The sequence below is a fragment of the Phasianus colchicus genome, chromosome 1 (assembly GCF_987193195.1).
Source record: "Phasianus colchicus chromosome 1, bPhaCol1.hap1.1, whole genome shotgun sequence".
Classification (NCBI taxonomy): Eukaryota; Metazoa; Chordata; class Aves; order Galliformes; family Phasianidae; genus Phasianus; species Phasianus colchicus.
The window spans coordinates 27,858,917-27,871,420 of NC_143436.1; the positions used below are offsets into that span (position 1 = coordinate 27,858,917).

At 36.9% G+C, this 12,504-nt stretch overlaps 1 protein-coding gene across 3 annotated transcripts in view; it reads left to right on the forward strand.

Moving 5' to 3' along the window:
• DOCK4 (dedicator of cytokinesis 4) overlaps positions 1–12,504 on the forward strand; it is a 238,527-nt gene that overhangs the window by 116,890 nt on the left and 109,133 nt on the right. For all 3 annotated transcript variants that reach the window (XM_090137617.1, XM_090137623.1, XM_090137630.1), the window contains exons 11-12: positions 589–721; positions 2,188–2,276. In XM_090137617.1, the coding sequence (XP_089993743.1) occupies positions 589–721; positions 2,188–2,276 (222 nt within the window). The remainder of the gene's footprint in view (positions 1–588; positions 722–2,187; positions 2,277–12,504) is intronic.

Below are 12,504 nucleotides of genomic sequence, written 5' to 3' on the forward strand. Positions count from 1 at the left end.
ATACTTTGTTTCAACTCTATTTTCCTTGACTGCCTTCTTTCTGTACCATAATTTGTTCTCCTGCCCTTTGTCATCTTTTCTCCCCGAGTTTCATCTCTCCTTGATTTCTGCAATTTTATCCTCCTGCTAGCAAGTTGCCTGCTTGGAGGCAGCGTTTGATTTCTAAACTGTAGTGGTTCAGTCACAAGACTTCTCATATAAATCAGAAGTAGCAACAGCCACGTAAAATATTGTTATTGGACAGCAAATGGTGGTGGACACTCTGTCATGTCTGAACACTAAATTTTATTTGGTGGTGTCTCAAGTAGAGCTGTCACTGAGTATCAGGAAGAGCTGCGGACTCGAGGTCATGAGAGGATGAACAGTACCTCTGGTATTACGAGATCAACACATCATTAATGGGTTTCCTGAACCATTTGTTATCCTAATGTAGTGTAAAGAGGGGTGGACTAGATTTGCAGAGTACGCTTAGCATCACGTACTCAGAGCTGTCAACATACAGAGCTGGATTGCTCCCTGCCTCCATTCTGTGGTTTTAAGGGAGACAGTTTTGTACATTATGCATCAAATGTATATTTTGTTTGTCAGGGCGAATGGGAGCTGGAGAAAAGAAAAATGCCTGCAACGTACAATACAGACGGCCCTTTGGCTGCGCGGTCCTCAGTATTGCAGATTTGCTGGCAGGAGATTCAAAGGATGACCTCATCTTAAAAGTGTACATGTAAGGAATGGCTTTTTTTTCATAACTATTGGAACTATTTCACAGTAGGTTTACATCAAAAACAGTGGTTTTAAATGTGGTGTTAGTAAAAAAAAAAAAAAAAAAGTATAGTATCTAATTTCTTTTTTTCATCACAGTTGAGAACTTTTGGCTAGTTCTACAGATCTCTTTGTAAAAAGGGACAGTGTTAAAAATGAAGATTGCATCCTTTCAGATCCTCTTGTATGTTTCAGCATTTATCACATCCTTGTAAGAGCTTCTGGAGCTCTCTCTTTAAAGCAACATGAAGTGTTTTCAAGGCTTGTTTAGACAGCTTGCGCTGCCTAGGCATCTAGCAGAAGTAACTTTAGAGAAAAAAGAAGGCAACGTAGGTAAGCAATAGTTTAATGGAAATAGCATAAGTGTAAGAGGCAGTTAATGCTGAAGAATGAAAAATCAAAAAAAGATCTTAAAATGAGTGGTTCGTGAAATAGTGGAGTTTGACGGTATTTGGAAGAAAGTTCGTGTTTCTGTTCGTAGCAACACAGTGCATGTAATTTCCTGCTGATCGTGATCTGAGAGATTATAGTAAGAGCTGTTTTGTGCAGTGGCCTATTCTAAGTACATAAACCTGGGAAGCATTTTGTCGAGTGCATGAGGAAGTTCTGACTCTCAGGGTTTGCACTCAAATATTGAAGACATGGAAGGCTTTTAGGCAGCCTTTCTCTTCTCTGTACTCATACTGTGCTGAATTAGAGCTGCAGGAGATGATGCCGCAGAAAAACAATCAAGTGTGACAGTGAAAATGCTTGCTGGCTCTTACTAAGACTCCCAGGATGTTGAAGTCAAATAAGTGTTCGCTGTTGGATAACAAATTGTTAGATTTATATATCTGCCCGTTATACTCTATTTTCTATATAAAAAAAAGAAGGGACAAAGAAACATTATTGAGAAGCAGATTTAGTAAGACCAGGTCAAGTCTAAGCCGTTCACTTTTCAGTGTGGCCTATTTTTCCTCATGAAAAAGGTGCTACTTTCCAAATATATACTGAGATATAATTTGCTCTTTAATTGACTGTCTCTTGAAGATCATATTCCATTTTAAATAACTTCAAAGTGTACAGTACAGATCTTTGTCTAAGACCAGCTCTGAGTCCCATGTGTCTTCCTGAGTGTCGTGGGACAGATATTCTGTGTATTTTGGAACTGAAGGATAGAATTATAGATGATGAACTTCTTCATGATGAGTTCCAGAGCATAACTGCTCCTGTCGTTCTCCCGCCCTTTTCCACAAGAAGCAGATATTTCCTCAAATGATACAACTGCTCTAGTTGTTTCCATTGATCCAAGCAGTTTCATGGGGCTTTATTTGGTCCCACTGAGTTAGTTTTTTGAACAAAAAAGGATTTACGTGGAGGTTTGTGGTGAAGCAGGTCTGAAAATCTTGTGTTCCCATTTAAGAGTTAAAGAAGTAATCATTTTTACAGGTGCAACACAGAGAGTGACTGGTATCAGATCCATGAAAATATCATTAAAAAGCTGAATGCACGTTACAACTTGACTGGTTCCAATGCAGGTGAGTAATGTTTTTTATGTTTTTGTCTGCAAATGAAGTCTAATATCTATGAAAGAAACATACTTCATATTCAGAAAAATACTCGTACTGAATGAAAATATGTGCTATTGCCTTTTGTTTGCACATTTTTTAAAAAATCATGGAAATTTCTTCAAGAAATTATGTAAACTAAACTTGCTGTTTGCTGAAGAGCTACAGTTTGCTATGGAACTCTGAGTGGGGCCGATCTAAGTATTGATGTGCATTGCTTGATGATTTATACTTCCACTTTACAAATATAAAAAATCATAAAAAATTAACTAGGTCCTACAGACCTGTATACGGAGCCAGTGCTTTCTGCATTTCTACTGGCCAACAGAGCAAGATGCAAAGTTGATATTCAGGGACTTGCCATAGCCTTCCATATTTAATTGTCTGTCACCAAGTGTCATCAGAGTAAACTCAACTGGAAGACTTAGAAATTAAGTGATGACTGACCTTTGCTAATGTCAGATGATGGTTTAAACCGAAGGAGATGCTGGATTTGCTTTTTTTTTGGTTTTTGGAATGCCAGCTTGTTAACATTTTCTAGTGCTGTTGTCCTGGAAAATGGTCAAACCTGAAGGGAAACCATAAATGAAAGGTTACAAATCTATTGTGCTTCTATTCAAATACTATTTTGCCCCTGTGAAACATTCGTTATTTGAAATATGAATGTGGAAAAATCTCAAATGAATTCAGATTTCTAAGTTGCACTGTGGTTATAATCCCATGTAGTAAACCTCATGCTCTTTTGACTTGATTTAAAGCATAGTGTTTATCTCGCAACTGTATATTCAGCAGTCTTTAGTGGATGTCTAAGAAGCACATAAAAACTCCTGATATTTATCAAGACTGAAATTGTGTATTTAATCAATCTGATCCTATAATTTTATTATTTCTATTTTTGCAGTGTCTAGCCACATACATGCATACATTTAAGGTTTAGAATGTAGAGCATTGTACTGGACTACAATTATTAAAATAATATAGTAAAAATATAAAAGCACATTACTAAAAATTGATATCTTTATTTACTGTTAAAAATGATAACAAGTCTTTTCTGCATAACCAATCTAGAGATAGAGGTGATATTTTGAATTTTTAGAAAATTGGAGCATACCTTTTGACTCAACTTGTAAAGCCATGGAACATTTTAAAAATACATAATTCAAGACCTGTACAAATACCTTTTCTGAATATTAGATGGAAAATCCAACGTGTGATAAAGAATGCATGCATTTTGGTTTCTAAATAGGTACATTGCTTCTGGCATTAATGCAAGTTTCACGGTTTGCAAAAGGTGGCTTGTTGTTTATAAGTGAGGTTTTCTGTGTAAATATTGCTATGAAACATTTAACTTGTCCATCTATGTCCTCACTTGAAAAAGAAAAATAGAAAGAGTTGCTACTTTCTGAATAGGCAGTTAAAGTAGTATAATGTGGCATGCTGTATGCTTCTAGGTGATTCTTGTTGGCAGTGGCGTGATTCAGGTTACAAGGCTAGTGTGTGCTTGCAGCCCAGAAGGCCAGCTTTATCTTGGGCTGCACCAAAAAGAGGGGTGGCCAGTAGGGAGATGGAAGTGATTGTCCACCTCTACTCTGCCCTTGTGAGACCCCATCTGGAGTACTGTGTCCAGACTGGGGGCACCCAGCACAAGATGGAGGGCTGTTGGAGTTCAGAGGACGGCCACAAAAATGATCAGAGAGCTGGAGCACCTCTGCTATGAAGACAGGCTGAGGGAATTGGGCTTGTTCAGTTTGGAGAAGACCTCAGGGAAACTTCATTGCTGCCTGCCAGAATGTAAAGAGCTTATAAACAGGGGGAGACCAACTTTGTAGGTAGGACAAGGGAGAATGATTTGAAACTAAAAGAAGAGAGACTTAGATTAGATGTTAGGAGGAAATTCTTTACTCAGAGGATGGTGAGGCACTGGCACAGGCTGCAAAGAGAAGCTGTGGATGCCCCATTCCTGGAGGTGTTGGATGGGGAGGTGTTGGAAGGCGAGGTTGGATGGGGCCTTTGGCAGCTTGATCTGGTGAGTAGCAGCCCTGCCCGTGGCAGGGAGTTGGAACTAGACGGTCTGTAAGGTTCCTTCCAACACAAGCCGTTCTGTGATTCTCATTCTCATGAAGTAGAAGTTCATAGCTAAATACCCTTTTGTCCTTGGAGACATTCAATAAATTTGAATTCTCTTAATTAAGTAATTATCAACATAAAAGACATGTGGGACGTGACTTTTTTCCTGATTGCAAGTGCTGGAAAATAAAGCTTGCACATTCAATACCAGCTACGTCTTGATAAAGGGTTGTCTGGAGAGGGAAGCAAGAGAGAGTAGCACTTGCGGAGGCTGGAGAGGGAAAGGGGATGCAAGTAGTAGTGCCACTTCGAGTACTGAGTGACTAAAACACGAACTATGAAAGGTTATTTACATCACACATGTGAAACTTGTTCCTTTCTGACTGCTTAGAAGCCTGAAAACACTTGAAAGACTTCAGCAATATGTTCAGATACTTCTGCTGACACCTCATGGAAAATGTTGTTGTTACACTAGTATGTATTTTCCTTTTGCTGTCTTTGCAATAGTTTTGAATAACTGGTTCTGAAGGCGCACTAGACTTGTCTGCTATTTTATATTTGTGAAAAAGGGGTAGAAAAGAGTAAATCTATGATTATGGGACACACAGGTTTTTTACTGTCTCAAGATCCATTGTAGGTATAAGTCAAACATAAGAGAGCTTGCATTTGGCTTTTTAAAGTCACTTTAAAAAGGCTTAAGAACTGAAACACAATCGGCACAAGGGCAAAAATTCATCAGACTGTTATCTATGTTCTGGGCTTGCTTCCTCTGAAGTTTTTGTCCTGTACAGTTTCTTCTAGCTCAGCAGATTTTCACATACAGTTTTAGTCTCCAGAAGTGACTGTCTCTCACTACTGAAACAGTTATATATGAAAATTCATATTATTCCTCAGCAAAGAAAAGTCTTCCAGTTTTCTGTGGAAAACCAAAAACAAATCCAAACTGTACTTGTCTTACATGTAAAAAACAAATTGTCATTCTATAGCTTTTCTGTTTAACATTCAAAATCCCACCACGAAAAGAGTGCTTTTTCCCACTTTAACTCATGGCAACTTTTACTTCTTGGGCAGGATCTTCATGAATCTTCTTCTCAGCTTGAATCTACATTAAAAGCAAGGGCCAAATAAAGACAAAAGTATTAAAGACTCATTGCTTTGTTTTTCAGGGCAAAAATATGTGGCAAATGAATATTTCTATTAGATGTTCACACCCCATTACTCCAGTCTTGCATTGAAAATACCACATTTGTATCTATCAGTCTGTAGGACCAAAAAGCAGTGAAATGTATGGTGCAGATATAGAAAACAGTTCCTTGCTTATCTAAAACCGTACCAAATTGTCCTTTATCTCCTTTTTGCTGTTTTCTTCATTAGTTCATTCAGATCTGGGCAGTTCCAGTTTATGCAGCTGCTATGTTGAGACTGCAAATAGTAAACATATTTGTTTACTGCATGTCACTTTACTGCACATTTATTATGTTCTTATTTTAATTGTCTGAATTTCAGAATGAAAAAACTCCAGTAAATTGTAAAGGAAAAAAAGCCAATTTCATGCTAGTTTTTAATTCTGAAATAAAAGTTTCAAAAGGAATGTGTAATTTCAGATAAATTAAATATTCAATGCCTGTGATAGCATAACCATAAGTAATAGTATATTTTAGGTAGTGGAGCCTAGCCAAAGATTTTGTTTTCACATCGAAACTTGGGATTTTGTCAAACGTAATATTTTTTTTTTTTTAGGGTTTGCAGTGTAGGTTGTGGTAGCAGATGTTATTCTCTGGCTGTGTGGCTGTGAAACTATATTCTGGACCTTTCTTAGGTCTTTATTAAGTAAGTAGTATTGGACGTGGGCTGCTTTTCTCTTTAATAAATGAGGAACTAGTGTGCAAAGTGCCTTGTAAACTGTTATTGATCATATAATAAGTGCTTCATTTGCCTACAGAATTACTATGTGTGAGTGAACCTGTTGAATTTAAAGTGCATTTTAGGACAAAGGGCAAGGGAACAAGGCCAAATCTAGTTGTCACTGAATATTTTTTTTATACAATAATACATAAATAAAAATCAGTGAGTGCAACTCTGATTTTTGTGGTTATGCAAAGTCTTGTATTTCTTCTCTTTCTTTTTAGTAACAGTTTATCACGCATAACCTTATATTCTTGCTTATGCTACCACATTTTTTATCCAGTTCTTTATACTCTTGAAGTATGATTAAATACAGCATACTATGTGGAATGAATGTCCTTGAGTAGTGTAGTCCTTTGGGATCTGAATATGGAGGTTTTGACTGAAAAAATCACCCATTTAAACAGTGATCATTCTTAATGTAATCCCTATTTAGACATCATCAACATCTCAAAAGTTCCTCCTCTAGTACAAGGTGTCTTCCCATAGACACCTAAAGATGTGTTATCTCTGCCACTGATTGAAGCTGAAAGCACGTCTCAATACTTGCTCCATCGGGGTATGCGTGGTAACTACACATTAATTTTAATTGATGGGAGGGCCTTAAACTTTAGAGGAGACGTGTTGAAAATAGTGGAATTTCTCTTACCATTCCTGTCATGAGTGTGATTTTTTTTCCCATTTGTTTTTTATTTTCGATATGGTGGCCAGTTTTAATTATCAAAATAGTTCTTGATAAAGCTACCTAAATCATACCCTCTTGCATATAGTTTAGATCATTAAAACAATAAAATCAGAAATAACTGTATTGTATATCATAGGAGACAGAAAGAAATATTTATTTTAAATACAGCAGATGCAATCAATATCTGAATGGGGAGGCTGTCCTGAAGACAAATCCAGGTTGTGGTTTGATTTGTAAAAGACTATCCTAAGCATGACAGCCATAAACTTAAATGTTTTTTCTTTAAAAGAGAAAAATGCACAGGTATATTCTGCAAATATATGGTTTACTGTCACTAATAAATTGAAACTTGTTCCTGTGATACATGTGCAAAAATCTGCAGGTGTAGCATCATCTAAAGGTCTTGTGGTCTGGCCCCAACTCAAAGCAAAACTAGCTTCTGTCTTTGTGGAATCTCTTTTGAAGTTCAGGGAGATTGCTCATTAAAGGCAAGTTCTGTTACGCTGCTATCATTTTAATTGAAGCAGACCAAAGTAAGTTTCATAAAGCAAACCACCTAGTTGAGGGGAACTAGTGTCACCTCACATATTTGTTTTCCCAAGTATAATGTGGGTTTGTACTGAAACTCAGGTTATCTCTGCATTCATGTAAGATGTGGCTAGAGAAGGTGAGCCACAAGGAAGACAGTCTCAGAGAAAGAGCCTATCTGGCAAGATGCAAGCTCTGAGACAAGTGTGGCATTGGGGGCATATGAGTAGAAACAGGAGTGTGTGCTCAGGGACAGTCTACATCTTCCTGCACCTCTCTGCTTTCAGCAGCCTCTTGACAATCCAATAATATCTTTTCTCCATGGTTACCATCAAACACTGTGATATTAAAAAAGCAGGTAGAAGACAGTATACTCTGACTGTTTCATCTAATGTTTTACCAAAGGTAAGCTTTGGCTTAAAAATTATATGATTCAGTGGGGGAGTCTTTTGGAGTCGTTTACCTTCCAGTGCTGAAACTGTGGAAGCTTCATGAGAAGCATCATTTTCCCCCACTTTTTATGATGAAAACCTATAAGAAATCAAGTACAGAAGGGAATTTGTTAGCTCGGTGTAAGAGTTTATAGAACACGTATTTCTATGGCAACACTGTGACAACTTCATACAGTATTTTCTGGATACAAGATGTAGTGCATCCTCAGAGGTGTTCAAGAAATGTTTAGATGTTGTAATGAGGACATGGTTTAGTGGAAAAATATTGGTGGTAGGTGGATGATTGGACTGGATTATCTTGGAGGTCTTTTCCAACCTTAGTGGTTCTATGATTCAGCATGACAGTACCCCAGCAGCTCACATTATTAGCCTACTTGGAGTTGTGAGGAAACCTTCTCCTGAGTTGGTGTGAGTGATGGGTGAGAAACAATGTGTTAATGTCCTTATGGAAGCAGCTACTGCTGTTAGTCATAGGGAGGAAGACTGGGCTCATGGTGGAGAGAGGAAGGGAGGGACATGAGGAACAATGAGGGCAGGAGTGGTGATGTGCTTAAAAGAGAAGAAACAGAAGAAAGTAGACAACCAGGTAACTCCTGAACTTATGGTTCATCACATTCAGCTTCAACCTACATCTTTAGTATCAAAAGGCCTGTCGGTATCTAAATAGAGGATATAAGAAGGGGACGGACTATACCTAGTAGGGCCTATCTTGAAAGGACGACGGGAAATGGTTCCAAATTAAAAGAGGAGAGATTTAGACTGTATGTGGAGAAAAAGGTTTTTACAAAAAAAGTAGTGAAGCTCTGAAACAGGTTGCCCAGATTGGTGGTAGGTGCTCTGTCCCCGGAGATGTTCAAGGTCAGGCTCTGAGCAACCTGATTTAGCTGTAGGTGTCCCAGTTCACTGCAGGAGAGTTGAACTAAATGACCTTTAAGGGTCTCTTCCAACTCAAATGATTCTGTGATTCTATGATTTGTGCTCAGCTGAGAACAGTGTTTGTCTCTTCTCTGCAGGGTGCCCGGGTGTGTCATCAGTTCTCTGAAATGTTTTCTGTAGCTATACATAGCTAACATTTCAGAGCAAAATATATTTATTTAATTACTTTACTTCTATGACAATCTATTAATTTGCCAGTTTTAATCTTTTGTTACATTTTGTGACAAGGAGACTGAGTATTCTGTTGTGATGTGTTTAAGAATTAGTTGTCACTGAAGGCTGATATTTGAAATACATTTAAAATAAGAACTGCAGTTGTATGTGCTTCATCGTAAGTACATAATGAATTAAGGCATTCCATTTTGTTCTAAACAAATGCCAAAGCTGAAAGATTAAATGCAGTAAGATTAAATAGAGAATTTACTCAAGTTGTTCCTCAAGCTCATTTAGGCTTGAATAACAGCTATGAAGTAATGAAAAGCCAGTTTTAATGAAAGTTTTTAGACAAAAATTTCCTTTTTCAAGCACATTTTAACAGAATGCCTGACACTGCTCAGCAATTGAATATTTAACCCCTTCTTCCAAATTCAAGTGTAACCCATATCTGTTACCTAGTGTAGCATATAGTGTTAACTGCAGTAGTTTTGGGAAAAGATATCAATCCTTAAAAGTGTCAGACTCATAAATAAATCAGATATAAATTTGTATGTCTGTATGGCAGCATGAGCTTTTCTTCTGGTCTGTGAAGGTTCTAGATTTACCGAAAGGAAAACATAAGTCAGATTCAGGATGTTTTTTGGTGTAGTGATCCATAAGCGTCCTTCCTAAGTATCTAAGGGAAGGTTGGAGGCAAATGGATGAGGCCAGGCTCTTCTCAGTGATGTACAGCAATAAGACAAGGAGCAGTGGCCTAAAACTTGAACACTGGAAGTTCCATAGAAACATGTGGAAGAACCTTATAGGAGGGATGACGGAGTGCTGGAACAGGTTTCCCAGAGAGGTTGTCAAGTCTCCTTCTGTGGAGATATTCAGGACCCATCTGGATGCCTACTTGTGCAACCTACTGTAGGGAATTTGCTTTAGCAGGGGAATTGAACTTGACAGTCTCTTGAGGTCCCTTCCAACTCCTTCAATTCTGTGATTCTGTGATTCACACAGCATGACTATGACTCGTAGACTTTGCTGAAGATGAGCACTTTAGACAAATTAAATTCAAATTGTATTGTTGGACAAAAACTTTTCCAAAAGCTGCTCCAAAAAGCTGTTTCTGCTTGTTACTAAGAAATGCCATCTTTGAATTCCTTATGTTTACCTACTGAAAGAATAACAAGTCTTAAGACTGCTTCAACTGATAAAATTAATGAAACATACACACAAGATTTTATCTCCTCCAGTGGTTTTAGTTACAAATTCATTACTAACATTACCTGGGCTTTTTGGTTGTGAGGATTTGTTTTTAACACTTTCTGTAGGTTTCAGTTAAATGTTGCCTGTTTCTTTATTTGAAACAAGATGTAATTGGAATGCAAGTACCTAAATTAATTAGCCATTTATTTTGTTCATTCAGAGTAACTGTAACAAGGCCTGTGGAGATCGAATTTACCTCTCTTTTTCTGTCTGCTCCCAGACTGTAATTTGTGGGATTTACTACAGAGATTTTTACTGTGAACAAATTTCACAAATTTCACAGAGATTTAGGCAATTATTTTACCTAAATTACATTGAATTAATAATTAATTTTGTTTTCCAATTATAATATGGAAATATACTGGTTTGATCTTTGCAGTTGTAATTTGGATAGTTTAAATACTAACAAATATGTGAACACCTGTATGTGTTCTGAATACTTTTAACACCCATACGCAGCTTAATTTGAACAGATGCTTTATTTCATTATCTTTCTTAAAATACAAACACTGCTGAATACTTTTCTGTCTGACTTTTGGCTTTATTGTTTTGTTGGTATTTTTCTTTTCTTTTTCTGTTGGCTTCCTGAGCAGCTGCTAGGCATTTTCTCCTTAATGTAATCTAGGATGCTTTGCTGCGAGTAGATAGAAGCTGAATATAAATGCTTTCCCCTCCCCCAGAGGCTCAAATGCAAATGAGTATGTAAGCATAATAAACAGTTGCCTTTTGTCATTACTAAATGCAGAAATCAATAATGCAGTATAGAATTTGTCTTAAGTTAAAATCACATATCTAACAGAAATACAGAATGCTTATTCAGCAGGTTTTCAATTTCTGTATTGTCTATCATCTGAATGATAAAAATCATCTATGGTGGAAGTTAATTGTGAGAAATCTCTTGTGCTTGCAAAAGATGTAAGAACAAGTCTGTTAGCAACAGCACACGAAGCTTTGTAGTAATATTTTAAAAACAGAAGTAAATAAAAAATGATATCTAACACAATAGATTTTAATTACCATTAAAATATAATCGAAGGTGATTGAAGTTTTGTCTAGGGGGAAAAACTAGACTATACATCTAATTAAAGAAAATATACCAGTCATTTAGACACTGGATCATCATTTTCATTTTATGTTTTAGCTCCAAATTTTCTAGAAATGGGAAATTTGTAGTTTTGAAGAGATTCTAGGGCTGCTAAATGCTGCGATTAACCTATCAGCCACCATCAGCTGCTTTATATGGTGGCATCTTACAGTTCTCTGTTTTTCTTTGTCCATGCACAACTGGTCCTGCATGAGTAGTCTAATAGTATTTATTTATATATTTTTTGAAACTGAACTCTTTAGATTTGGCTGATAATTTTATTGTTCTTTCTCACCTAATTTCCTCCGTTAAATTAGTGTTAACATACATCATCAGAGTGCAATTAATTAAAAATAAATTGTATTAATTTTGTTATATGATAGAAGTTCATTTTTTCATAGGAGAAAAGTTAATGATTTATCTTTCTATCGCCTCATACAAAAAAAGTATCTCTAATGCCTTCATTGCATTTCTTTTGTTTGAGTATCTTCTCCATCTCCCCAAATTAGATGCTGACCAAATTGGAAGCCTATTCCTGTTTGACCCTGTCTCATTGCTGACTGTTGATTAAACCTTCCTTTCTCAGAGCAGTAATCTTATCTTCCACTTTCCGTTCTTCTCCATAGAGATAGCTATAATTACTTGCAAATTGAATTCAGTGACTTTCTGGCCATTACAGTGTTGCACAAAATTCTGGTTACGTCTTGGTGAGAAAGGTGGTCTTCGAACTAATTGGCTCCTCCTCATTTCTCTTTGTTTTTCATTGTGTCTGAGAGATCGCTTCTTCACTTCAATTGAATGTGCATCCTAATAAAATCTGAATGGCTCTGTGTTGTGTCTGTATAATGTAAATTATCTTAGCTCTAATTGATAATCAGGTAGCCTGATTTATAATAAGCATGGTAAGTCGTCAAATTTTAAGTGATCCTCATAAAATGTGAATTATTTTATCTTTGCAAAGTACCCCTTTTTCAGGATTTTTATTTCAGACATATGTTTTCTCACTTACGATGGGTGTGCAGCTGCTGTTGGGAAGTGGCGTCTTTACAAAGCCATGAGTATGGAGTTGCTATTACACATACCTGACCACAGTTTTTGTGTTGAGCTGACAGTACTCAGGACCTCTCTGGCTTG